Source organism: Lagenorhynchus albirostris, chromosome 10, assembly GCF_949774975.1.
Source record: "Lagenorhynchus albirostris chromosome 10, mLagAlb1.1, whole genome shotgun sequence".
NCBI lineage: Eukaryota > Metazoa > Chordata > Mammalia > Artiodactyla > Delphinidae > Lagenorhynchus > Lagenorhynchus albirostris.
Window position 1 is genome coordinate 1,154,478 of NC_083104.1, and position 24,783 is coordinate 1,179,260.

General features: G+C 61.0%; 2 protein-coding genes across 6 annotated transcripts in view; one reads left to right on the forward strand and one right to left on the reverse strand.

The window, feature by feature from the left end:
- Positions 1-10,516, reverse strand: TPRA1 (transmembrane protein adipocyte associated 1). Of its 5 annotated transcripts, none has more exons than XM_060160968.1 (11): positions 10,287-10,516; positions 5,159-5,288; positions 4,808-4,940; positions 3,518-3,604; positions 3,358-3,430; positions 3,169-3,248; positions 2,608-2,718; positions 2,447-2,507; positions 2,200-2,302; positions 2,010-2,090; positions 1-657 (listed from the first exon to the last, which is right to left on the reverse strand). In XM_060160968.1, exons 2-11 carry the CDS (start codon positions 5,269-5,271, stop codon positions 414-416), a joined length of 1,086 nt encoding a protein of 361 aa, XP_060016951.1. In that variant the 5' UTR covers positions 5,272-5,288; positions 10,287-10,516; the 3' UTR covers positions 1-413. The 5 variants fall into 5 exon arrangements, 4 of the variants coding, with proteins under 4 accessions (XP_060016951.1, XP_060016949.1, XP_060016950.1 ...); XM_060160966.1 differs by lacking the exon at positions 10,287-10,516 and adding an exon at positions 9,697-9,821; XM_060160967.1 differs by lacking the exon at positions 10,287-10,516 and adding an exon at positions 5,900-8,676.
- MCM2 (minichromosome maintenance complex component 2) overlaps positions 8,810-24,783 on the forward strand; it is a 23,192-nt gene continuing 7,218 nt past the window's right edge. The window contains exons 1-12 of the mRNA XM_060160964.1: positions 8,810-8,943; positions 9,113-9,317; positions 10,188-10,448; positions 10,831-10,923; positions 13,076-13,768; positions 14,391-14,623; positions 18,113-18,288; positions 18,364-18,624; positions 19,614-19,833; positions 19,977-20,184; positions 21,766-21,900; positions 22,172-22,363. Coding sequence (XP_060016947.1) covers positions 13,763-13,768; positions 14,391-14,623; positions 18,113-18,288; positions 18,364-18,624; positions 19,614-19,833; positions 19,977-20,184; positions 21,766-21,900; positions 22,172-22,363 — 1,431 coding nt within the window. The 5' untranslated portion in view covers positions 8,810-8,943; positions 9,113-9,317; positions 10,188-10,448; positions 10,831-10,923; positions 13,076-13,762. The remainder of the gene's footprint in view (positions 8,944-9,112; positions 9,318-10,187; positions 10,449-10,830; positions 10,924-13,075; positions 13,769-14,390; positions 14,624-18,112; positions 18,289-18,363; positions 18,625-19,613; positions 19,834-19,976; positions 20,185-21,765; positions 21,901-22,171; positions 22,364-24,783) is intronic.

Consider the following 24,783-nt stretch of genomic DNA (forward strand, 5'->3'; position numbering starts at 1 on the left):
TTCTGCTCCTTTTCCTTTTTATTAGAAAACAGATCAAGAAAATATACACACTTCAGCCCATCCGCCAGAGTGGGCTTTGGGGGGGGCGGGCGGAGGCTAAGGGGGATCAGAGCAGTCCTGGGGGCCCAGGCTGCAGGGAGCTGCCCTCGGCCAGCCTAGCCAGGCCTGGCCCTGAGACGTCAGAGTCGGGGCCGAGTCGCCGAGCAAGGGGAGAGCAGGTGGAGGGGGAGGCGGCCCCCAGCTGAAGCAGAGGTGGCCGCAGGCAAGTGGGGGACAGAGGGCGGGACAGGGCCTGCACGGGGCCGCTGCCCACGCACGGGCCTGACCCCCTGTCCTCCTGGCCGGGGGCTCTGCACTCCCCAGCCGGCCCTCCACAGGCCCCCAGGCCCTCCCGCCCTCCCGGGGCAGCCAGGCTAGGTGTTGATGGCCTTCCAGCGCTCACTGTCCGTGCTGTTGACGCTGCCCGTGTGGCAAGGCATGGAAGCCACATCGTCCAGGTAGGCCACCCCCCCGGCCGAGTCGAACTGCGTGCTGGCGGCCACCGCCGCCTCTAGGCCCTCCCGCCGGGCCACCGCGTAGGGCTGGGGCAGGTGCACGTCTGGTTCCTCGGTCTCGTCCACTTGGCATTTGTAGGAGAAGAGGATCTTGGGCTCCGAGCTGGGGGGGAGAAGAGAGGCAGGGGAGCCCCACCGTGGGTCAGGAAAGGCCTTCCTCGCTGGGGCTGGGCAATGAAGCATCGGACGTGGCAAGAAACGCGCTGACGGCCCCCTAACACCCACCCCGCGAGGTCCCCTTCCTTGCTTTGATGTTGGAGTGCGCTGGGACACCGGTATTAAAAGCGGCCCTCCTGCTGCTGGCATGGGAGCCTGGCGAGCGCCTGCTTTCTCACCGTAAAATGGGTGGAAGGATTTGGACCCGGGGAAATGATGGGCCTTAAAACAGCACCTGCCCACAGTGTGGGGCAGACGCGGGCCCAGACCCCTGCCCCGCAGCACTAACTACTGCCCACCAGGTGCCCGCCTGTCTTCAGTCCTCTGGGTGACTGTCCAGGGAGAAAGCCTCACTCCCCATTTACAAAAAGGAGCCTGAGGCCAGGGAGGTAAATCACGTGTGAGGTCATGCACATCAGGCCTGGGAGGATCCAATCTAGTCCTTCTTGCTCCAGAGCTGAGGCACCCCTGCAGCCCCCCCTCAGACCTGGCAGGCAGGGAAGGGGGAGCTGGGGGCAGAACGCCTGCTTCCACCACGTCTGAGTCACAAAAGTGCACCCCACCCCACATTCACAGACACACTGGACTCCCCCCAACACTGCTCCCCACTCCGGTTGCCCCCAGATGGAACACAAGCTCCGCGAGCTCAGGGGTTTGTGTCTGCTTTGTTCCCTGTTGTGTCGGCGGCTACAGCAGGTGCTGAGGAATGAGCTGATCTATCCTTAAATGAAAAACACAGTGCAGACCAGCAGGCATGGCCTGTCTCTCTCGTGAGAAAAGTGCGCGTCTTTGTGTGTTGTGTACACAACGTGTTATGTCTGTATTTATATATATGTGTGTGAACCTATGCGTGCCTGTATGGGTGTGGTATATGCATGCATGTGCATGTGTATACATGTGCATATAAACTCATATATGTGTACATGTTTATGTGTGCACACATGCACGCTACACATGCATACATCTGTATACGTGTGTATGTTTATATCTACAGGGGCGCATGCATATGTGTGCGCGCCCGAGTGCGCGCGTATATCCGCACGCACGTGCATGTACACACATGTACCCTGTCCGCCTCCTCAAGCTCCGGCCCCAGCCTGAGCTGCCCCCCAGCCCCGAGCCCAGAGGCTGGGATGCTGCAGTGGCGGCTGCGCATGCCCAAGAGGCAGAAGGCGTGATCCCGACGGCGGCCACGCGGGGGCGCCCGCAGCCTGGAAGCTGGGGGCGAACAAGCCCAGAGCGCGCCCTGGAACCCCGCCCCCCAGTCCCCCTCCCTGCAGCCCCCGCTGGAGGACTCACCCGAAGAAGCCCCGCAGGAAGGCCACGTAGATGAGGGGCGCGAAGAAGCTGAAGTAGAGGAAGGTGGTGGCGTCCACGCAGCTGGGAGGACGGGCAGGTTAGGGTTGCGGCGGAGCGACCCGGCCGGCCCCCGCCCCCTCCCGGCCGCCCCCCGGCCCCCTCCCGGCCAGCCCCGGCCCCGGCCGCTTACCAGAGCCCCTCGATGACGTCTGCGCACAGCAGCGCGCTCCCCAGCCCCTGCAGCAGGTTGAGCAGCGCCAGGATGCCCGCGTACACGTAGAAGCTCCTTCGTGCTGCAGGGTGGGCGCGCATGAGGTCCTGCCCACGTGTCGGGACCGGACCGGCTCCCTGCTTCCCACCCACCCAGAGCCGTCCGCTCCAGGCCACCGCAAGGCCAACAGCCCACCCCGCGCCCAGCCCCGTCCCCAGGCGCTCACAGGGCAGGGAGATGCGCTCCTTCAGCGGGGTCTTGGGGAGCACGACCACCAGAGAGTAGACCTGCGGAGACACTGGCGCTGACCGGGACGCAGGGAGCTCCTGCCCAGTGCTGAGCCCGCTAGCAGGCCGTGCCCGAGGCTCCGGCCACCCCCCAGCTCACCAGGAAGAAGAAGCAGGAGCTGACGAGCCAGAACTGGCGGCCCCCGTGCCCGTAGATGTTGAAGTCCTCAGCCGACAGGTGGGCATCCGGGTACAGGATCTCCAGCGTGCCCTGCAGCGGCGGGCAGGGGAGGGTCTCAGGGGCTCCTGGACCTGGAACGCCCCGTCCCTGGGCTCCCCACCACACCAAGCCCCACTCTGCCTGGCGCCCCGTCCCCTGCTCTAGCCAGCTCTCTGGCCACGCCCTGCCCCGCAGCTCCAGCCCTCAGAACAGGCCCGGGGAGGGGCAGCCCCCAAGTTAAGACAGGGGTCTCTGGACGCACGGGTCTCAGTGGGATCTACAGACCTGCACTCTCCCTACTCGGACTGCTTGTTGAAACGGTAGCTTCAACCTACTGGATCGGAAGTGGAGAGGCCCAGAACCTGCCTTGTTAGCCAGCAGCCCAGGGGATTCCTTAGCTGCATTTAGTCTGAGCCACTGCACACTCAACTCTGACTCAGGGCCCCAAGGCAGTGGATGCCCAGCCCCGGTGACCCCCGGGGCTGCCCTCCCCCACCTCACCTGGGTGACGGAGTAGGCCAGGGCCAGCACCGTGGTGATGGCCAGCACCCGCTTGATGCTCGACTTGCTCTCCAGGTGACCTGGAAGAAACGTGCTGGTCAGTCAGCAGGAGCCAGCCTAGGGAACCACGGTGGGGTCGGCCCCAGCCAGGGAGGGGCAGGGGAGCCCTGGCCGCAGCAGCAGACGCACCAAAGGCGAGGCCCAGGATGACCACGCTCAGCTCGATGGCCAGCAGGAAGAAGCGGGTAATCTCCCACAGGATCTGGACACAGAGCGGGCAGAGCGTCAGCCTGGGGGCCGGCTGCCCCCTCCCAGTGCCCAGCAGCCCTGCCAGCAGGCCCAGCCCCACCTTATCAGCGACAGTCGCAGCATCTGAGGCGCTGACCGTCATGGACACCACGGCCCGGGCGATGCCCACCAGCGCCACCACGAACACCTGGTGAGTGAGAGAGGGGTTGGGGGGTTGGCGTCGGGGGACAAGAGCTCCTAGAATCGCAGGGCCTGCACCCCACACCCCACGTCTGCAGGAGCCCTCAATTCCTCAAGAACGGAAGGATTCCACACTAAACGAGCTGCCTGGGTGGGATGCAGGGAGGCCTGGCCTCCCCTCTGGGCCTTGGCTTCCTGGCTACGCTGACAGCCTGGGAAGGCTTGTTAGGGTGACGTGGTGTAGCCAGCCTGCCGGGTTCTAATCCCAGACCTGCCGCTCGCTGCCTCTGGGACCTGTCTGTGCTGCACCTCATCTACGAAATACAGGGAGACAGCACCCTGGGATCCAGCTGGGACTGTCAGTTTCTCAGTCACTACTACCCCGCCCCCACCCACCCCACCCCACCCCACCCCACCCCGGGCTTCTGGGAGCTTAAGCTCAGTTTTCTGACACACATGAACAGAAGAGCCCAGATTTGTACACTCTGTCCTTTGTGCCTTGAAAACCATGTCCCATCTCAGGGAGGGTGACACCACTCAGGGCCATGTGCCCACTGTGTGCCGGGCCCCCACGGGGCTGGAGCTCCGCGCAATCTCACTGGGTGCTCACGGGAGCACCGCAGACTAAAGCAGGTCCACGTCACGTCGTGTAGGAGGGCACTGAGGGCCAGAGAGGCCAAGCTGTTGGCCCACGGTCACTCAGCACAGCTGGGGTTCAGAATGCAGTGGGCTTTTTCCCCAGCCCAGCATCCATTCCCCTTCCCTCTAGTAACCATTCCCCAATTTTCTTCCTGGGACCACCACCCCTCCTCAGTCCATACAGTCTGGCTGAGCTGACCCCACCATCCCAGCTCCAAAGTGTCCCTTTCCCTGCTAGTCACAGAGTCTGGCTCAGGGATGAACAAGGTTTCCAAGGTGGGCCACTCAGAGGGAATTGCAGATCAACACTGCAGCATCAGGAAAGAGGTACCCTTCTGCTGGAGTTGGCAGGGAGGTTAGCTCAGAGCTGCTCTTGGCTACCTCTGATACCTTATGGGGAGAACTCATCTGCGATAAGGCCAGAGGAGAGCAGAGATGCAGAGAGAGAGACAGTCCTGCTGACGTCAGTTAATGCCCTGGATCCAGCCATACCTGAAGCTGGTGCTTCATTACAAAGACAGCTTAAGCCAGTTGGAGTTGGGTTTTCTGTCACCAACTGGAATGAACTCACCAGGATATAGAAGGTGATAAAAATGGGGCTGGAGGTGACTCGAATCTTGGCCCGAGCAAACGGAAGCTTCCAGAGCAGGAAGATGAAGAATAGCACGTTGGGGACGAGCAGCAAGAGGTCCCAGTACCGGACCCTAGCAGGGGGGTGCAGAAGGCGGCTCACTGCTGGGGTTTTGTCTGCAGCCCACCCGGCTCTCTCTCTCTCTCTCTCTCTCTCTCTCTCTCGCTCTCTCTCTCTCTCTCTCTCTCTCACACACACACACACACACACACACACACACACACTCACACACACACACCCGATCCCAGAAACCCCTCGTCACGCAGCCCGGCACGACTGTGCCGGCCTCACCTAGAGGTGCCGATGTCCTCGTAGAGCAGCAGCAGACAGCGGTGTGGCACACTGATGTTGGGCGCCGGGGGCGGGGCCCCGCTGGCCCAGATCTCCTCCTCCGGGGTGTCCATCCCGCCAGCCGCCGGCCCTGGGGGGTGAGAGCCACCACGTGAGCAGCGCAGGGGCTCTGCAGCCCTGGGCCTCTGGTGGGTGGTGGGGGCCAGCAGGTGGGGGGCAGGTGTGGCGCTCCCTCCCGCCCGGGTCGCAACCCAGCCCCTGACAGGGGCCATTCCTCGCTGTTGGCTCTGTGTCGGGGACCGGACGGCGGCAGCAGCACGTCGCAGGGAGCACATGGGCCCGGGCGGCAGCGGGACGTGACAGATGCCAGCGTTTAAAACGATGACTGAACAGACTGGGCTCCTGACCCGGCGCCCCCGTTTCTGGGCCATTCGCGACAGCCCCAGGCGGGAGCAGCCCAAGTGCCCCCGTCAGCAGAACTGACACGTCAGCGGGGCGTCCGCATGGCCGGTGGAACGCCGGCCAGAAATGAGAGTGACTCCTGCCCTGCGGTGACACGGAGGGCCTGGCAGCCGGGCACTGAGCAGAGCCCGGCCAGCTGTGGGCACGCGGCCTGCCCCTACACGGGCACCAGGAGGGGCGCCCTGTGGAGGGCCGAGGGCGTGGGGCCAGCCCTGGAGACACGACCTGGTGGCGGGCACGCTGGCGTGCTCCAGTGTCGCGGTTCATGGAGCCACGCACCTGTGATCCGAGCGATTTTCCGTATGGGTTACGCTTCAGTAGATTTAAAGAAATGGAAAAGATGAATCGTTTGTGCTGAGAGCGCAGGTCTCCCGTTCAGCAAGGAGCAGCCCAGGACACCTCCTGCAGGGTTTGCAGCGAAGCAACAGGATCCCGTGCTCATGCTGCTCTCACGTCCCTGGACAGCAGGCCTGCAGGGCACCCCGCGGGCCAAGCTGTGGAACGAGCGCTGCTCTGCCGCAAGTGGGGAGATTCCGACGCGGGAGGGCCGGGATGTAGGGCTCAGGATCCCCACCCTTCTCTCCCACAGGCCACCCAGCGGCTCTGGGATGGCGTCCCCCCGGCAGCCTGAGGACACACCAAGGACGGGAGGTACTGCAGGGGAGAACGTGTGCCTGACACGGCAGGTCCAAGGAAAGAAGCTGGTTTCCTCCCTGTTCCCGCGCTCTGCACCCTTCCACCGGTGCTGACGTGGCCGAGCACCTGCTCTGAGCCGGCAGGTCCAGGTGCCAGGACGCACCTGCCCTCTTGGGGCCCTCATTCTCGGAGGGGAGGCCGACAGCCAGCACGAATACCATACTTCAAAAGCAAACCTCTCGTAGAGGTAAGTGCTAAGAAGAAAACACAGTCTTGGCCTGTTCAGAGGGCAAAGAGCAGGCTGGGAGAGAGAGGAGAAAGGGCAGGGGCCAGGTCAGCCGGGACCACCGGCGCGGTGAGCTCACTTTAAATGCAACAGGAGGGTGTAGGAAGGCGGGCGACGCGGCCCCGCCCCCACGTGGAGAGGCTGCCGTGGAGGGGCAGGGAGACCGAGGAGTGCCCGGCCAGGCCGGCGAGGACAGTGGCCGAACCAGCGGGGGCAGCGGGGGTGGAGTGGAGGGATCTGGGACCCCTTTGGGAGGGCTGGCCAGCAAGACCCGCAGACAGACGCACGTTGGGGTGAGGAAAGACGGCAGGGCAGGCTGAGGCCGGGGCTCTGGCCCGAGCCTCGGGGCGCCCAGCCCCGTGTCCCCGTGACACTGCCCCTCTGCCTCGCTAACAAGGTGCCCCGCCGTTGCAGGACCCTCCTTGATGCCCTGCGTTCAGGACAGGGGCCCCTTGCCGGCGCCAGAAGCTGAGCCTCGGCTGCTGTAAGCCGGAGGTTTCGGAGTGGGGGTGGTGTGGCGCAGCGCGGGGCACCTGAGCAGGGCGCAGGGTGCCCATGTGACACAGGGTCGGGGCCCAGGGCTGCCTGACGTCCTGCAGGGACCCCACACGGCAGAGAAGCCCGTGGGGATGAATGGGGACAGAAGCAGGAGGGCCGGATAGAGCGGGGAGGGGGGGCGGTCAGAGGGCTTCTCTTGGCCTTGCCTGTCCAGCACCCTATTTTCCCGTGGGGGCACCTCAGCACCCCAGTCCCCATCCACAGGGTTTAGGTACTGCTGACTCCACCCCTCCACCACTCCAGGGAATGTGCACATTGGAGTCCCACGTGGAAAGAAAGCCAACACAGAGGTGAGACTGATGGAAATAGATCCTGGAGATGGCGCCTTGCAGGAGCCCCTGGATCCAGCCACACCTGAAGGTAGATACCAGCACCCCAGGCGGGACTTTTCGGTTACAGAATCCAACAAGCTCCCTTTCCTGCGTAGGCCGGTCTGACTCCGAGTTGCGTAGACCTTGCTTGTGCTTCTGGCTCTGCCAGGTTCTTTCTCCGTGACCTTGGGGGAGTCTTTCCCCTCTCTGGGTGTCACAGGACAATAACACCGCCCCCCCCCAACAAGGCTGCTGTAAGGATCAAGCAAGACCAGAGAAGTGAATGTCTACAAAAGGTCACACACAGAAAGGTAGCTGCTGCTCTTCCTCCCGGAGGAGGGGCTGGGGGACGCGCAGCAGGGAAGGATCTGGTTCACGGGTCCAAGCGCCACTTGCTACGGAGTCTGAGGTGAGGAAGGAGAGCGTCAGCTAAGCTCCCTCTACCAAGCCCTGCTAGCTCTGTAATAACCGCAGAGAAGGCTCACGGAGCCCTGCCACCCTGCAGGGAGGTGCTTATGTCACCCCCCGCACAGAGCCCGGAGCCGGGCAGCGCAGACTCTCTGTCTCCAGAGCGCAGGCCCCCAACCGGCAACTTGCCAGGGGCCCCTCCTGGGGCCTTGGTGTCTCCACCTGCAGCCGGGTTGGATCCAGAGTGGAGTGTTGGTGAGAAGCAGGCTCGGGTCAGGCAGGTCTGGGGGCTGAGAGTCTGCGTCTCTAACACCCTCCCAGCTGGCACTGCTGCTCTGTTGGCCCCAGAACCACCCTTGAGCCACACCGGAATTGCCACTACGTGTCAAAGCTCACAAAATCACTGAAGCCATGATAAAAAGGATAATGCACCCTTCCCTGCCCGTGTGCAGTTGAGGCTTTCCACGGGGTCACCTGCTGAGCCGCCACACCAGCCTCCAAGAGAGGGGGCTGCTAACATCCCATCACACAAAGGGGAAAGAGGCTGAGACAGGTCCGCCTGTGGCCTGTATTCCCCTCTCCCCACCACAGGTGAGCTCCTGGCCTTGCTGGCAGAAGCCCAAGCAGCGGCAAAGTAAGGGGTGCTCAGGAAAGGGGATGGTGGGAAGGTTGGCTGAGGGCACGGAAGGGAGGGGTGAAGCCAGACCAGAGGGACAGGGAAGGGAATTCTCAGAGGGCAAGTTCCTGGGATGCCAAGTGCTCTGGGGCACCGTCTGGGGCGTTTCTTCCACCTGGGAAGGACTCTCCTGACCTCACTAACATTCCAGAGGCCTCTTCCCACCCACCTCCCTCCCTCCCTCCCTCCCTCTGTGGGCAGGATGCCAACTGGCTAGGGTCCTGCGGGCTGGACCTGCTGTGAGACCCTGGACCAGAAGGACCTTCCCCTCTGTGGGCCTCCGCTTTCCCATCTCTCATCTGTGCAGTGGGTCTGACCACCCAGAGCTACTGGATGGGAAACCCTGGGGCCAACAAAACCCTGAGCAGAGAGGCTGCTGCTTAAACGCCCCTCAGGGCTTCCGACCGGAGCTGGTTGATGAGCCTTAAAACCCTGGAACCGAAACAGGGTGAGGAAGACGCCACAGGACAGAGCCAACCCTCTAATCCTTCAGCCTTGGGGAGGGGGGAGGTGGACCCTGCTAGGAGCCCCCAGGAGGAAGGACAGCCCTGGGCCTTCAAGGTCCAACCTGGCCTCACCCCTGCCAACTGCCCTGACGATTCCCTTCCACTCTGCAGCCCGTCTTTCAGCCTGTTCTCCAAGCTGCTGTGCTGTTCCTACCTCAGGGCCCCGGTGCGTACTCCTTCCCAGCTGCGGCTCACCATTCGGGCCACCTCCTCTGAGAAGCCCTCCCTGACTACCTCTGTTTGTCTGAAGCGGCCCTCGCTGTGTGTTGTTCAGCCCACGCATCTCATGACCCAGCCCCCCAGGACAGCAAACGTTGTGAGTGGACAGATGAATGTCCAGCAGAGTGCGGCCCAGCCCTTCTGGGGAGTGGGAGGACCGTCTGGGAGGCCCTCGGCCCCGTCCCTACTGCAGCGTGAGGGCAGGTCACTCCTCGCTCCCTATCCAGTGGACCCCCGCCCTCTCGGGCCCGGGGAGCCGGAAGTGGGACTCGGCCACTCGCAGGGACGTCTTCCCGCACGACCTGGATCGCAGGGTCCGCAAGCCCGGCCTCCCCGGGGACCCAGGACGCCGGCCCTCTGCGCCCCCTGCCTGCCTCTGGGCGGGAGGGTCGCTCCCGGCGGCAGGAGCGGCAGGCGGGACGGGGGCCGCCGGGATCAGTTCCCGCAGCTGGGGCAGGAGAGGGTCCCCTCCTTACCTGAGGCCCCGGCCGCCCATCCGCCGCCGGCCGCGAACCCCGCAAGGCCGCGGGACTCGGCCTCCGGCGCTCGGGCCGGGGAGCGTCGCCCAAGAGGCGCGGGCGGCTGGCTCCCGCAGACTGGGTGGGCGGGCGGGCGGGTAGGGAGACGCCGTCGGGCCCGACACCGCGCGGCCCTTCCGACAGCAGTGACCCGGAAGGCTGGCGCGTCCTTTTCGTTCCGCCGAAACTGCAGAACAGCCACTGTCCCTACTTGCGGCACGCCGGCCCGCCCCCAGCCCGCAGCGGCCTATAGGAATGGGGTTACGCAGAAAAGAGGGCGCACGTAGCGGGAGGAGCCAATCAGATCCCCAGGGGGCGGGGCGGGGCGGCTCGCCAACCTCTTAAAGAGACAGCTCACGGCCCTCTCGGCCGCAAGGGGCCTTGTCTTCAGCTGTCCGCGACCTGCGCGACCCCCGCCCCCACCCTCGCCCGCGACCTTTCTCCCGCAGGCGGCAACCGAGCGTCCGGGGAGGAGCCTCCGCCGCCTGCCTGAGGACCTCTGGTCCCGGGGAACAAGCTCCGCCCGGACCGGCGCGTCCCCCGCGCACCTGTCCTCGCGGCCGCGGTCGACGCAGTGCTGCGCACCCTCCGCCTCACGGCAGCTCTTCAGAACAGCTGTAATTAGTCGCATTTCAGGAGAACCTGAGGCTGAGACGTTAAGTGCTTGACCGAAGCGACAGGACCAGGAAGTGACAAAGCCCAGAACTGGGGTTTGAGCCGCCTCCTCTCACCTCTAACTACAGGCAGCCTCCTCCGGGAAGCCTTCCCGGATTAACCTCCTGCGTCCCTGCTGTGTTCACTCCTCTTGCCCCTCTCCCGGGTTCCACCATGTCAGGCCCCTCCTGCTTCTGAGTCCTTATCCCTCCCAACATATCCCTCCCACCCGCTCCTCACTGGGTGCTCAAGCCATACTGGTTTCTGTTTCTGTTTTTTGGCTATACCAAGGCTTGTTCCTGCTTGTGGGTCTGCACCTGTCCCCCCACCCCCACCCCGGCCTGGCTCCTGTCACATGACCTCCCTCTCCTGCTTGACACCCTAGCCAAAGTAGCTGTCCAGTCTCTGTCACACAAAGCCCCTTTATTTCATCCCCAGTGTTACCAAAACTGGGTTCGTCTGTTGGTGGACGTCGAGTGGAAAGACACAACCAAGACAAAGAGCAGGAGAAGGAAGAACTGATCACTTGCAGTAAGTAAGGAGAACATAGGGGACTTTTCCCAAATTCGTGCTTCCCCAAACAACAAAATTGGGGACGTTTTAAGCTAAGGGTACATGCGTATTCATCAAGGGGCTTGGGCAGTCTAAGTTTTAGTTAATGGAAGTCATGAGGCTCAGAGGTGGTCACCATCATCCTCCCTTAGGGTCCAGTTGATCTGATGGTTGAGCTCTTCAGGCTAATTTTTGCCATTGAATCAGAACAGGGAATCTTTACAACTGATATGTTGTCTAGCATTGTTACTTCTCTCACCTGATAACAATTTGTTTCTGCATTCTTTTGCTCCTTTAAGATCATTCATTACTGAGACCTGTTTAAGGGTAAGCACTGTGGCCAGGCTTCCATCCCAGCCAAGCCCAAAATGGCTTCTCTTATGTCAAGAAAGCCATTCCTGGTTCTCTTTCTCGGGAACCACCTGCCCCATCTGCTTACACAGCAGCACAATCTCTCTAACGGGTTCATGTTCATTTAGTCACTTCCTAGTTCAGCATCAGCCTCCCCCAACTAGAATGTCAGTGTCGTGAGGACAGAGCCATGCTTATTACGTTCCCTGAACGTGCGGAGGCTGACTCAGGGCCTGGCGCTTGCCGTAGGCACCCACTGATCACAGTAGCCCCAAGATACACACCTCGTGACACCACACTTGTTTCACAGCTGGGCTGGAATGAGACTGGGCCCCAGTCTTCGCCTTGCTCCTGTTCTGAACAAGGGGAAGGTGAGGAAGCCGCTGCCTTGTGACCATCTGGGACCCAGTTTATCTGGACCTTGGTCAGCGCGCAGTTTCTGTATCAGCCAAGAGAGGCTGAGCTCCATGAGGCGCCTGTCTTCCTGAGTGGACAGCTCCAAGAGTTTCTGCCAGGAAGTTACATGCATTCCCCCTGCACACCTTTAATCGGCAAAACAAGTCATAGGCCACTTCTGATCTCCAGAGGCAGGAAACTTCCCTTCCACCCTGTGCCAGGAAGGAGGAGAAATGGAGAATCGGTGACTAAGCCAAATGACCCCCCTCCCTCCATCTTTGTTTTTTTGAGACAGTACAGACACTTTGGAGCGGGCATGGGAGGAGGCGGGAGTTTGCTCTTACTACACCATGCGCAATTCTGCATTTTGTACTCTGAGTTTTGGGCCCCACGCATAGGTTTCAGTGGGATTTCATTTGTGGAGTAATGAGGGTATCTATCTCCCCTCCCTCCAGGGCAGAGGAGTGCTGAGTCACCCAGTGCCCCCTGCACACCAGACAGAGCATGGCAGCAGCGAGCTTCCCTGGATGGTAGTTCAGTAGATAAAGATCTGACTCTCAGGTTCCGTCCCTCGCCTGCACCAGGCTCAGGGTGGTGTTCCTCCCGAGGCATGGCTGACAGGAGGAGGTGCTGCTGCAGAACCGCTCCCTAAATAATAGACACAAGTGCTTGGCTCAGCAGCCGGACCACGAGGCAGAGGCATCCAGCAAGCCCTCCCCAGGCCCAGGCCCAGGCCCAGGCCCGGGCCCGCGGACACTGAGACAACATGGCAGCTCTTTTAAGCTGCTGGATTCCTTCCCTGTCTTCCTCCCGCGCCCCCATCCCAGAGGTGGCGCTGTCACCCACCCAAGCCAGAATGCTGCTGCCATCCTGGGTGCCTCCCTTTTGCTGTCCCCGGTCCCCAGGACCGAGAGACTCCATCTCCTGAATACGTCTTGGATATTTCCCCTCCTCGTCATCGCTCCCGCCCCTACCCGGGGCCCCATCCCGAGATGCTTGTTCACCGCACAAAAGTGCCAGGGCAAGAGGGCTGAGATCCGGCCCTGCCCTGCTCGCCTGCCCGTACCTGGACGAAGAATCGCAGCACACTCGTCCCTCTGTATCCTTGGGAGGTTTGTTTCAGGCTACCTGCAGATACCCAAATTCAAGGATGCTAAAGTCTCATATAAAATGGTGCAATATTTGCACATAACCTAGGTACGTCCTCCTGTATACTTTGTCATTTCTAGATTACTTACAATACCTAGTACAATGTAAATGCTATGCAAATAGGTGTGAATGCTGTGTAAATAGTCAGCTGGCCTACAGCAAAATCAAGCTTTGATTTTTGGAACTTTCTGGAATTAAACTTTTTTTCTAACCACCCTATTGGTTGAATCCGCAGATTTGGAACCAACTGTAACTGCTTCCAACCTGCCTCAATCTACGTCCACCCCTGGCAGCCTGAGGGATTCTCCTAAAACCCACGTAGCTCTCCACTGCCCTCAGGCCAGCTCAGTAGAAAGACTTGGTGATCTTTCGTGACCTGGGCTCTCCAGCCTCAATTTTTGTCCCTTCCTGAACATCACAAGCGGTTTAACTGGAATTAGGAAAGTCCTTGCAGATGCCCACCGTGCCCTGCTCTCCACACCTCTGCGCACGAGGCTCTTGCTACCTGGAACACCCCTGCATCTCGGCTCCCTCGGGGGGGTAACCCCCACTAGAACGTCACAGCTGGCCTCCTACCATCCCCCGCCTTTCGGCGCTTGAAGGACGCAGCCTGAGCTTTTGGAGGAGTTGACATCACACAGTAAGAAAACGTCAGAAAACAAGGCCCCCGGCCGGCCACAGCACCAAGTCGTACGTCTCGGCTGGCCCCGCAGCACAGAGCGCGGGCTAGGCGGGGTCTCGGGTAGCGTGGGCGGGGCCGCACGCTCGGGCCCGCCCCCGAGCGCCGGCGTGACGAAAATGGACGCCAACGTCATGACGTCGTGCTCCCTCAGACGCTTCCCGGGCACGGGCGGTCACGTGGGCCGTTTTTCGCGCGAAAACTGGCTGTTGCTGGCGGAGCGGAGAGGAGCACTGAGCAGCGATGGCGGTGAGTGCGGCGGAGTCTGTGCCTCTGCCGTGCGGGGCGCGGGCGGTGGGGGGCCGGGCGCGGAGCCGATTCCCGTGCTCCAGTAGGGCGGGTCTGCGAGGCCGGCGGCTCCCACCCCGGCAGCCCGGGCCCCCGGCCCGATCCGCGCGCTCGGGCCCTCCTTATCGTGCTGCTTTCGTCCGCAGCCTCGTCAGCTGACTGCCCCTCCACCAACCTGGGTCCCCGACCCCTTAGGTTGTGGCCGCTCTCGTGTCCCGTCTCCCCTGGCAGCTCCTGGTGCACCGGGGGCCCCGCAGGGCGGGAACGCGTGCTGGGGGGAGGAGTAGGCGGTAAACAGGCAAACCAGCTAACCAGGTAGCCTCAGTGGGTTGTCCTGGAGAAAACGGGGTCGGGTGAGTCACGGTGTGTGTGAGGAATGAGCCGGCCCCGGGCGTGGAGAAGCCTTGGGCTCAGGGAGCGTTCCAGGCAGAGGGAACAGCAGGTGCAAAGTGTGCAGGCTGGGAGGGGTTTGCAGCGTGGGAGGACAGGGTCAGCCGTGGACAGGGAGACCCTATGGGTGGGGGCGCCACCGTACAGGAAGCTGAGTGGGCCCTCACCCCCTCCAATCCATCTCCTCTTGCAGGAATCATCCGAGTCCTTCACGGTGGCGTCCAGCCCGGCCCCGAGGCGGAGAGGCAACGATCCTCTGACCTCCAGCCCTGGGCGGAGCTCCCGGCGCACGGATGCCCTGACTTCCAGCCCCGGCCGCGACCTTCCTCCCTTTGAGGATGAGTCGGAGGGACTGCTCGGCACAGAGGGGCCCCTGGAGGAGGAGGAGGAGGATGGAGAGGAGCTTTTCGGAGATGGCATGGAGAGGTTCGGCGCTCAAGACCCTGCTCTCAGCAAGCTCTGCTGGGGGGCTGTTGTGTGTCCCGGGGAAGCAGATATATCGGAGCCTGCTTGCTTTGAGCACATCTTGGTCCAGGGTCTGGGGGGAGACAGGTTCATGCAGCCACAGCATATATCCGTGTAACTTGCTGTGTCGACCTTAGAGTAGACCCAAAGGCCTTGGTAAGCCCCAGCTCCATGAGATGTGCACCCCAGGGGACGCAGGGCATCTCTAATCCGGGGCCACGTCAGGGACCCCAACCGGGAAGGACAAGAAGCAGGTAGCCAAGAGTTTCTCTGCAACTTCAGAGGAACTGTGTGTGTGGGGGAGTGATTAATCAAGATTTAGATTTAATTCAGCCCACAGTTATTGTGCTTAATCTGTAGCAGATCTTGTGTTCACACTTATTGATAAATGTACAGACGTAGTAAAGGTTATGGAGGCTTATTGCTAAGGTGGTGGAGGAAAGCTCTGTGAGTGAGCAAGGTTAGATTCCACTGGTGTCTCACCCTGTGTTAAGAACCAGGATTTGGCCTATACATGAGCACTAGAATTATCTGAACGCCCGGGAGCCTCGTGGAGGTTCTGCTTTGGGGCTCTCTGTACTCTGACGTGGGGGCTTCACACTTGGTGTGTATGAGAGTACTGTTCAGGCCGCCCCACAGTCCACAGGGAGAGCCCTTTGGGAGCATCCAGGGCACTCCGGACCGTTAGGATCTTCGCTTTAAGCTCCATCACTCCAGGTGATGGGCCTGGGTGTGCGGCACAGGCCAGACAGAGTCTGGAGGGATGAGGAGTCTGGGCAGAGCAGCCCTGAGCAGCTTCCCTGCTGTGCCCTGTGAGGTTGTCCAGGCAGGACGCCCCTCCCCGGCCGGCCACCCTCCATCCGCGCCCTCTGCGTCTTCCGTCCTTCCCTCGCAAGGATGCCTGGGTAGAGGTATCTGAGGACTGGATGGGCCCAGTGAGATTTTGGTTTCATGGCTTGTTTAAAAAACGACCTTACTGAACTATAATTTTTACAGTATAAGATTTATCTCTTACAGTAATACGATTCAATGCATTTTAGTAAATTTCCTGGGTAGTGCACCTATCACCACAATCCAGTTTTTTCCATCATCCCCGTAAGATCCCTTGTGCCTGTTTATAGTTAATCCCCATTCCCTTCCCCACCCCTAGGTAACCAGTAATCTACTTTCTGTCTCTTTGGATTTGCTAGTGCTGGCTGTTTCGTGCAGGTGGAGTCTGCAATACACACGTCGTTGTGTGCAGCCTTGTTTGGCTTACTGTGTTCTTCAGGGTCCATCCACGTTGGAGCCCACGTCAGCACGTCATTCCTTTTCGTGGCTGAGTAGTACTCCATTGTACGGACAGACTGCGTTCTGTTTACCCATTCATCAGTTGGTAGACATTTTGGGTGCTTTACACTTTGTAGCAATTATAAATAGTGCTGCTAGGAGTTTCTTATGTGAATGCATTTTTAAGTTCTCTTGGAATGGAATTCCAGTTCCTAGGAATGGAATTGTTGGGTCACGTGATAACTCTGTGTTAATTTTTTGAGGAACTGCCCGACTTCTCCAAAGCAGCTGCACCGTTTTACATTCCCACAAGTGGCGTATGTCGTTCGAGTTCTCCACATTCTCACCAACACCTGTTATCTTCTGGGTTTTGACAACAGGCACCCTAATGGGGGCGAGGCAGTATCTCACTGTGGTTTTGATTTGCATTTCTCTGATGACTAGTGATGTTGAGCAGCGCTTCGCGTGCTTGTCGGCCATTTGAGTATCTGGAAAATTTGTCTTCAGATCCTTTGCCCGTTTTTTATCAATAATTTGTTTTCTTGACTTTTTATCACTGAGTCGTAAGAGTTTTTAAAAACTTACTCTGGATGTAAGGCTTTTAGCAGACATGTGATTTGCAAATATTTTCTTCTCAGTCTATGGCTTGTTTTTTTAATTTTTTTTAAATGGTGGGTTTTGATGTGTACAGTTTTAAAATTTTGCTGAAGTCTAATTTGTCAAATTCTTTTAAATTGACCAATTAGAATTTCACTGCAGGCGTTTCACATGACTTGAAATTCTTTTTTTTTTTAATTTATTTTTATTTATTTATTTTTGGCTGTGTTGGGTCTTTGTTGCTGCGTGCAGGTTTTCTCTAGTTGCGGCGAGCAGGGGCTATTCTTTGTTGCGGTGCGCGGGCTTCTCATTGTGGTGGCTTCTCTTGTTGCGGAGCACGGGCTCTAGGTTGGTGGGCTCAGTAGTTGTGGCGCGTGGGCTCAGTAGTTGTGGTGCACGGGCTTAGTTGCTCCGTGGCATGTGGGATCTTCCCAGACCAGGGCTCGAACCTGGGTCCCCTGCATTGGCAGGCAGATTCTTAAGCACTGCGCTACCAGGGAAGCCCATGACTTGAAATTCTTAACGAGTTAGACGGGTACCTTTTCCTTGAGAACACTTAAGAATTTGGAAGCGATCGATCCAGAAGCATACCTGGTTCTGGGTTCTGTTTCTGGTGTCAGTAGTGTGGGATTATCTGAGAGTGTTCTTTGACAGAGTCTATGGCCAAAAAAAAGAAGTTCCCCAAATTACCACGTCCTCTGAGAAAGGGAGAATTCAGGAGGACCGTCGTGGGGCCAGTGTGGTATTGGAAGCAGCTAGCCACCTTGACACCCAGCTCTGTTGAGTGACCTTTGGCAGAAATCCCATCACCCCCCGCCCCCTGTCCTCGGTTTCTTCATCTTTCTGATGGAGGGTGATGTGTGCTTCCCCAAATCGCGGGGAGGGGAGCTGTGTTTGCCCTGGTGGGGGTCCTTGTTGAGGCATCAGTCCTTCAGATATCTGACAGGCAGTCACGTGGAAGGTCTCGCTGTGGTTGGAAGGACTGAGCCACAGATGTGTTCGGGAGAGGCTGGTTGGGCTGATGTGTGTGGGCCTCCTGGGGTCCGGGCTTCGAGGCGGGGCTGCCAGGAACAAGAGTGCAGGAGGGTTCCTGCCCGTGGGGAGCTGCGTTGGCTCTCTGAAGGCCCTTCGAGCTGAAGGTTTTGTGGGTCCTCCAATTCCTCTTTCCTGCTGGTGCTCAGAGCTCCCCTTTTTCACTGTGGGAAAACCCACGTGACACAAGATTCCCGTCTCGGCCATCTCTGAGTGTAAGCTCAGTGGCATCGCGGCACTCACGTTGTCGTACGACCGTCACCACCCTCTCCAGGACTTTCTGCCCCAAACCCAATCACGCAGGATTTCTGTCCTGTGACTGGCTTGTCTCACTGAGCACAGTGTCCTCAGAGTTTGCCCGGGTCACAGCAGGTGTCAGGAGGTCCGTCCTTTTGAAGACTGTGTCCTTTTCCGTGGGGGATCCGTGGGGGAGCCTTTCGGAGCCTCTCCAGGTGCCCTGGCCGGGGCTCCGGAGCCCTCGGGAGCCCGGTTCCTGGTGGGGTTTTGTTTTGGGGTCTGGGTGCTAACAGGCTCCATCTGGGGGCCTCGCAGGGACTACCGCCCCATCCCGGAGATAGATGTCTACGAGCCCGAGGGGCTGGCCCCGGACGACGAGGACGTGGACGAGCTGACCGCCAGCCAGAGGGAGGCGGCCGAGCGGGTCATGCGGCAGCGAGACCGGGAGGCCGGCCGGGGCCTGGGCCGCATGCGCCGCGGGCTCCTGTACGGTGCGTTCTCGGGGAGCCCGGGGGAGGCGGGAGGTGGTGCGGGGAGCCGGCCCTGAACGTGCCCCCGGCCCCCAGACAGCGACGAGGAGGAGGAGGAGCGCCGCAGCCGGAAGCGGCGGCAGGTGGAGCGGGCCACGGAGGACGGTGGCGAGGCCGACGAGATGATCGAGAGCATCGAGAACCTGGAGGACCTGAAGGGCCACTCGGTGCGCGAGTGGGTGAGCATGGCCGGCCCGCGGCTGGAGATCCACCACCGCTTCAAGAACTTCCTGCGCACCCACGTGGACGGCCGCGGCCACAACGTCTTCAAGGAGCGCATCAGCGACATGTGCAAAGGTGCGCCTGCCCCGTGCCCGCGGGAGGCCGCCCGCCCTGGCCTTGTGGCGGCGGGTTTGACAGACAGATGTGCGGGGCACATGGGGGGCCGGGGCCTGAGCCCGGGGTGCCCGTCTTTCAGACAAAGTATCGTGGGCCCAGCGCACTGTCCAGGGACTACGTACGTCTGGACCACAGCAGTCGTTTTTTTGTTTTGTTTTGTTTAAAATTGATTAATTTTTTTTTTTTTTTGGTTGTGCCGTGTCTTTGTTGTTGCGCGCAGGCTTTCTCTAGTTGTGGCGAGCAGGGGTTACTCTTCCTTGCAGTGTGAGGGCTTCTCATTGTGGTGGCTTCTCTTTTTGTGGAGCACGGGCTCTAGGTGCGTGGGCTTCAGTAGTTGTGGCGTGCAGGCTCCGTAGTTGTGGCTCATGGGCTTAGCTGCTCCGTGGCATGTGGGATCTTCCCGGACCAGGGCTCGAACCCGTGTCCCCTGCATTGGCAGGCGGATTCTTAACCACTTGCGCCACCAGGGAAGCCCCAGAAGTCATTTTTGATGGACTTACAATCGGGCAGACTTTATGTAAAAATCTGGATTACTGCTTTGATCAGAGTGTAGCAGCACGTTTCTGAACAAAGCAGCACGTGAGGCGGCGTGTGGCTCCTGGTCCCCCACCGGCCCCTCCCCTCCCTTTTGTCTCACATCCGACACGTTTCTTCGCGAGTTTCCTCCTGGCCTTGTAGGCACTCTGAGTTTGCGGTAGGCACCTCATGTGTTGCTCCACTGTATCCCCCCCAGGCACTTAGGTCCCGTTTCATAGGTTCAGAGCTTGAGGCCTAGCATCCGTCACTTCTCTGGGTCCCGTCGCTAACGCTGAGCGGACTTGGGAGCGAGGCTGCGCCTCCAGCTCCGAGTCAAGGGCTTGGCGGGCTGGCCTCCCCTTCTCGCGGCGAGGTGGGCCTGCCCCAGCCTGCTCCGCGCTCAGCCTCCCTTCCCACCCCGCCCACCTCAGAGAACCGCGAGAGCCTGGTGGTGAACTACGAGGACCTGGCCGCCAGGGAGCACGTCCTGGCCTACTTCCTGCCCGAGGCGCCGGCTGAGCTGCTGCAGATCTTCAGCGAGGCTGCCCTGGAGGTGGTGCTGGCCATGTACCCCAAGTATGACCGCATCGCCAGCCGCGTCCACGTGCGCATCTCCCACCTGCCCCTGGTGGAGGAGCTGCGCTCGCTCAGGTGAGCCGGCGGGGGCTCGGGCACCCGTGGGGGGTGGCGGGTGGCCGCGGACAGAGGAAGCCCACCCCGTGGGTCCTGGCCTCGCTGGCGGGCGAGGGTCCGGCCCCCGCCCTGTGGTCTCTGACGGCGCCTCGCCTCCGCAGGCAGCTGCACCTGAACCAGCTGATCCGCACCAGCGGGGTGGTGACCAGCTGCACGGGCGTCCTGCCTCAGCTCAGCATGGTCAAGTACAACTGCAACAAGTGTGGCTTCGTGCTGGGGCCTTTCTGCCAGTCCCAGAACCAGGAGGTGAAGCCAGGCTCGTGCCCCGAGTGCCAGTCAGCCGGCCCCTTCGAGGTCAACATGGAGGAGGTGAGCGCGAGGCAGGCACCGTAGCCGTGGGAGCCAAGATGCAAGTGCGTGTTGGCCCCGCGCTGGGGCAAGCAGGCCCATGTGGTCAGCCCACGTGGTGTTCTCGAGAATTCAAGCCAGTATGTACAAACCAGACATTTAAAGCATCAACGTTTATGGCTTTTTTTCCTCGAGCGGGAAGATCTGGTGAAACTGGGCCCACGTCTCCCCTGGCTGCCCCTCAGCAGGGCACCTGCTTTCCAGTCCAGACTCCCTGGTACCTGCCTCTCTGGCCTTGCGCTGGGGACCCCTGATTTGTAACTGTCTGCGACACTGCTGTGCCGTCTTCAGGAGGCCCTGCTGGAAGGCTCTGGGCCTTAAGACCTCGGGCACGCAACACCCGCCTTTGAACGTGAACCACTCCCAGTGTGAAGTGTGGCGGGCTCATCACAATCGCTGCGGTAGAGCCCTGACCCCCCTCTGCTGCTCTGCTGCCATGACTGACGGGCTGACGCCTCACTGCTCTACGATTCTGAGAAGCGCCCCAGCTGGAGCCGCCTTGCCAGGAAAAGCCTGGCAGCCCGCAGGCAAAGGCTGCCCTGTTTCAAAGTTCAAGTGCGCCTTGCCTCGGGGAGCGACAGCTGCAGGGCTGGGCTCCAGCTGAGCCCGTGCCTTTGCCCAGAGTGCCCCCGCCCCCTCCATCTAGCTGGTCCCCCTCCCCTTTACAGGTTCCCCCTTCACACACGTTTCTTGAGAAGCTACTTGCGCGAGAGCAGAGTTGCAGGCTCTGCTTGCAGGGCACCTGGGACAGTAACTGGTGGGGGGATAATAATTACGCCGAAGTCTCTGGAGCACTTGCTCGGTGCCACGTGGTGGGGGGGTGCGTTATGTGGTCTTCATCACACCTCGTGGGGCGGGTGCTGTTGTTGGCCCTGTTTGACCTGAGGTCACCCAGCCAGGAGGTGGCCCAGAGGATTAGAACGCAAGCATTTTGATGCGGAGCGTGTGCTTAAAACCACCTTTTCCTGTGGCTCTTTTCTAGACAGTAGGTGAGGTGATGGATGTTAGGTTGCATGCACAGTGCTGCCTTGTGCCCTCGACAGTAAGCCCACACTTGGCGTAACTTGTTTCGTGGGCGTTGGTTTCGGTGCTTTTCACGTGTGGCGTGACTTCCTTCTCCCCGTGTGGCTGTGGCTGCAGCGTTCGACCCCCCTTCTGCGGGGCAGGCACGGAGACGGGGAGGCCTCGCCAGGGCCACACAGCTTAGGCCACAGCGGAGCCTGGCTCCAGTGTCCACGTGCACTGCGCTCAGCTGTAGGGCCTGTCACAGGGCTCTGGCCTCTGGCAGGAGGGAGGCATCCCGGGGTGGGGGGGGCGGTGTGGCAGGAGTGGGGACCGTGCACCGTGGCGCTGGTCACGGCGGCTCGCCCCCCTGCCATGGTTGATTCTGCGTATCCTAGTCAGTGGTGGGAATAATAACGCTGCTCTCCTTGCCCCAGGGCACCGGTCCACTTCAGGTGACAAAGAATCGGTGCTTGGACCACAGCCCAGGCTTCGCCGGCTAGGGACGGGTCCCTTTGACCATCTGTTTGTCCCGCGCAGACCATCTACCAGAACTACCAGCGCATCCGAATTCAGGAGAGTCCTGGCAAAGTGGCGGCCGGCCGGCTGCCCCGCTCCAAGGATGCCATCCTCCTCGCGGACCTGGTGGACAGCTGCAAGCCGGGAGACGAGATAGTGAGTGGCCGGGGGGCCGAGGAAGTTGGTGTGAGCGCTGTGGTAGCCCGGGGAGGGGGTCGAGGTCAGCTCTCCCGTCTCTAGCACTGAGCTCCTTGCGGTGGACGGCCAGCTGGGTGCTGGGCTCGGGAGCAGCGTGCTGTGGAGTTACTGCTCTCCTGTCAGTGACCCAGGGACCTGGAGGAGGGGTCGGGTGAAGCCAGTGAGAAGGCGGGCCCGGCCCCAGCTTCTGGCCCCGGGGTGGCCCTCCTGACCACTCGGTACCCCCCAGGAGCTGACCGGCATCTACCACAACAACTACGATGGGGCCCTCAACACCGCCAACGGCTTTCCCGTCTTCGCCACTGTCATCCTAGCCAACCACGTGGCCAAGAAGGACAATAAGGTGGCCGTGGGAGAGCTGACTGACGAGGATGTGAAGAAGATCATTAGCCTCTCCAAGGACCAGCAGATTGGGGAGAAGGCAGGTGGAAGGCGGGCGGGCGGGCGGGCGGGGCGGCCGCAGAGTCAGGGTGCCCGGGGCTCGCCGTCTGGCCCACCCTGCAGCCTCCGTCTTGGTGCCCGGGTCTTGGAAGCTGGTCCCTTCGTTTGGTTCCCTGTGTCCGCTCAGTCCACTTGCCTTGGCGGGGGCTGTGCTCCAGGGGAAGAACGTCCGGCAGCCCCCCTGAGCCTGTGTCCTGCCCGCGAGGACACAGGTGAGGTCAGGGTTCCTCAGGTTGTGCCGGGCTTGGACTGGAAGGGAAACCGGGGGGGCAGTAGGAAAAGCTTGTCTGGTGGGGTGTCCCGTGGCATCAGACCCCTGTCCCCAGTCGTTTCTCCAGGAATAGCGCTACCCCAGCACGGGGGTTTGCTTTTCCCCTTAACTGTAGGCTTTTTGCTGAGGTTGGGGGGACGGGGGTTTTCGTTGCAGAATTTACAAATACAGGCGACCCCTGGACAGTGCAGGGGTGAGGGGCGCCCACCCCGACTCTGTTGAAAGTCCACGTGTAAGTGGACCCACGCAGATCAAACCCGGGTTGTTCCAGTCTCAGCCGTAGGACGTTAAGTTCCTGTTGATAAAAGTTCTGCCGCACGGCCCTCAGGCTCCTGGGTCGCCGGGGGGCCCCTCAGGCTCGTGGCCCTCCCCCAGCCCTCTTGGCATCCCTCTCCCCTCGCCTCCCCACTTCCTGTTCTCTTGTTGGTGCTGCCGCACAGCTCAGGTCCTTGCACCCCCGTCGGCCACCTTTATTAGTCTGCCAAGATTGGGGGCACACGGGGAAGGCGGGTGTCCCTAGCCCCAGGAGGACAGGCACTGCAGTTCCACCAATGTACTGGGTCCTGAGGGACCCTCCAGGGCCGCGTTGTTCAGGCTCCTCGGTGGGAAGTGAGAGCCGCTTGTCGCCCTCATGGGGCTTGTCCTTCACTACAGCCCCGGCAACCCCCCCCCCGCCCCGCCCCCACCGAGGGACACCAGTGCTAGTGTGACGGGCATGTTTTCAGAATCTCGATGGAGCCGGTTTCTGAGGGCGGGGGACTCTGGGTCCCAGGCATGTGGCAGCTTGTCTACACACACCTGACGTGTGCAGGTGCGGGGGGTCCGTGTGCTTCTAGAACACTTCCCTAGCGCCCGCCTGCCCTCTGCCTGCCGCGACTTCCCTCTGCGCCCTCTGCCACTTCGGAGACAAGCTGACGGGTGACAGGGAAGATCCAGAAATGGTCAGGCTCATTGGAACGGTTGGAGCCGGAGGTTTGCCGGCTGGTGGCTGGTGGGCCCCATCCAGCCTGCCGACGGGTTTTTTCCAACTGGTACGTGGTTCTGTTTTTTTGTTTTTCCAAATGTTTGAATGAGTTATCATTCCTTAGGAATAGGGAGACTTCACATAAAAACGTGGGCACCCAGGTTTCGATATTCCAAGTCGGGTGGTCTGTGTCTTCAGGAGCAAGTGGTGTGCTGGGTGGCCGCCGCCCTCGACGGGTTCCCTCCGGTCTGCTGGCTGCCCGCTGCCGTGGGCTCTCCCGCCTGCGTCCCTCCGGCTTCAACCCCGCTTGCCGCCGTGGCGTTGGATCTCGTGGGTGCTGGTGGGGTGAGGCGTTCGAGAGGTGTGTGTTGTGCCCGACACTGAGGGTCTGAAGGACTGACGGGAGACGCGCGCGGCCTGAAGCCAGACTGAGGGTTGAGGTTTGGCATCGTGCTCGGTGTGGTCAGATGCGCTGCCCCGGCTGTGAGCAGAGACGGGGTCGCACCCACTCGCAGAGTTGTTCTAAAGGCTGAGCAGGTCAGCGAGCAGGCGTGGGGTCTCCGCGGCCAGCTGTCGCGGTTACAGGTTGTTACAGCTGGGGTGCTGGGAAGGGCCAGCGGGAGGATGAGCACAGCTTTGGGCCTGCGCTCGACGATTCCTGTGCTCCCTGTGGCCGTGCAGGTGGGGGCTGGGCTGTCTGAGGGCGGCGGGCGGTGCACCTAAGACTTAGGAGTGTTAGGGGCCTGGGGTCGGGTCCTGGGCGTCCTCAGCAGCGGGTGGCCTGTTTCCTCCCGTGTGATGTGGAGGTCGTGGTGGTAAATGGAATAACCCTTGGGAAGTGGGTGTCACGCCCTGGCAGGTCTGGGTTTGGGTTCACCCCTCTTACCAGGCGCTAAGTTGCCCTATCGCTTAAGGTAGCCGGGTCAGCACGGGTGCACCGGGCGGTGTGGCAGTGGTGTGGCCGCTCCCGTGCCCTTCAGGCCGGCAGAGACGGCACAGGGAGCCTGCGAGCACAGCAGGCAGGAAGCGGGCTGCTGCCCTTGGTCCCAGAGGGAGACATTACCTCATCCTGTGAGGTGCCTGGTGCCCAGACAGCACCGAGAAGCGGTCTGGGTGGAGAAGCCCAGGCTGGGCAGTCCTGGCATGAGGTCTCCCAGCAGAGGTG

Excerpts from the sequence above, each read along its gene's own strand:
- TPRA1 (XM_060160965.1), bottom strand. The coding sequence starts at position 5,589 with ATGGCCCAGAAACGGGGGCGCCGGGTCAGGAGCCCAGTCTGTTCAGTC. Across the intron at positions 3,431-3,517 it reads CTGCGACTGTCGCTGATAAG|ATCCTGTGGGAGATTACCCG; the intron begins GTGGGGCTGGGC and ends CTCTGTGTCCAG. Across the intron at positions 2,508-2,607 it reads GCTCCTGCTTCTTCTTCCTG|GTCTACTCTCTGGTGGTCGT; the intron begins GTGAGCTGGGGG and ends GTGTCTCCGCAG.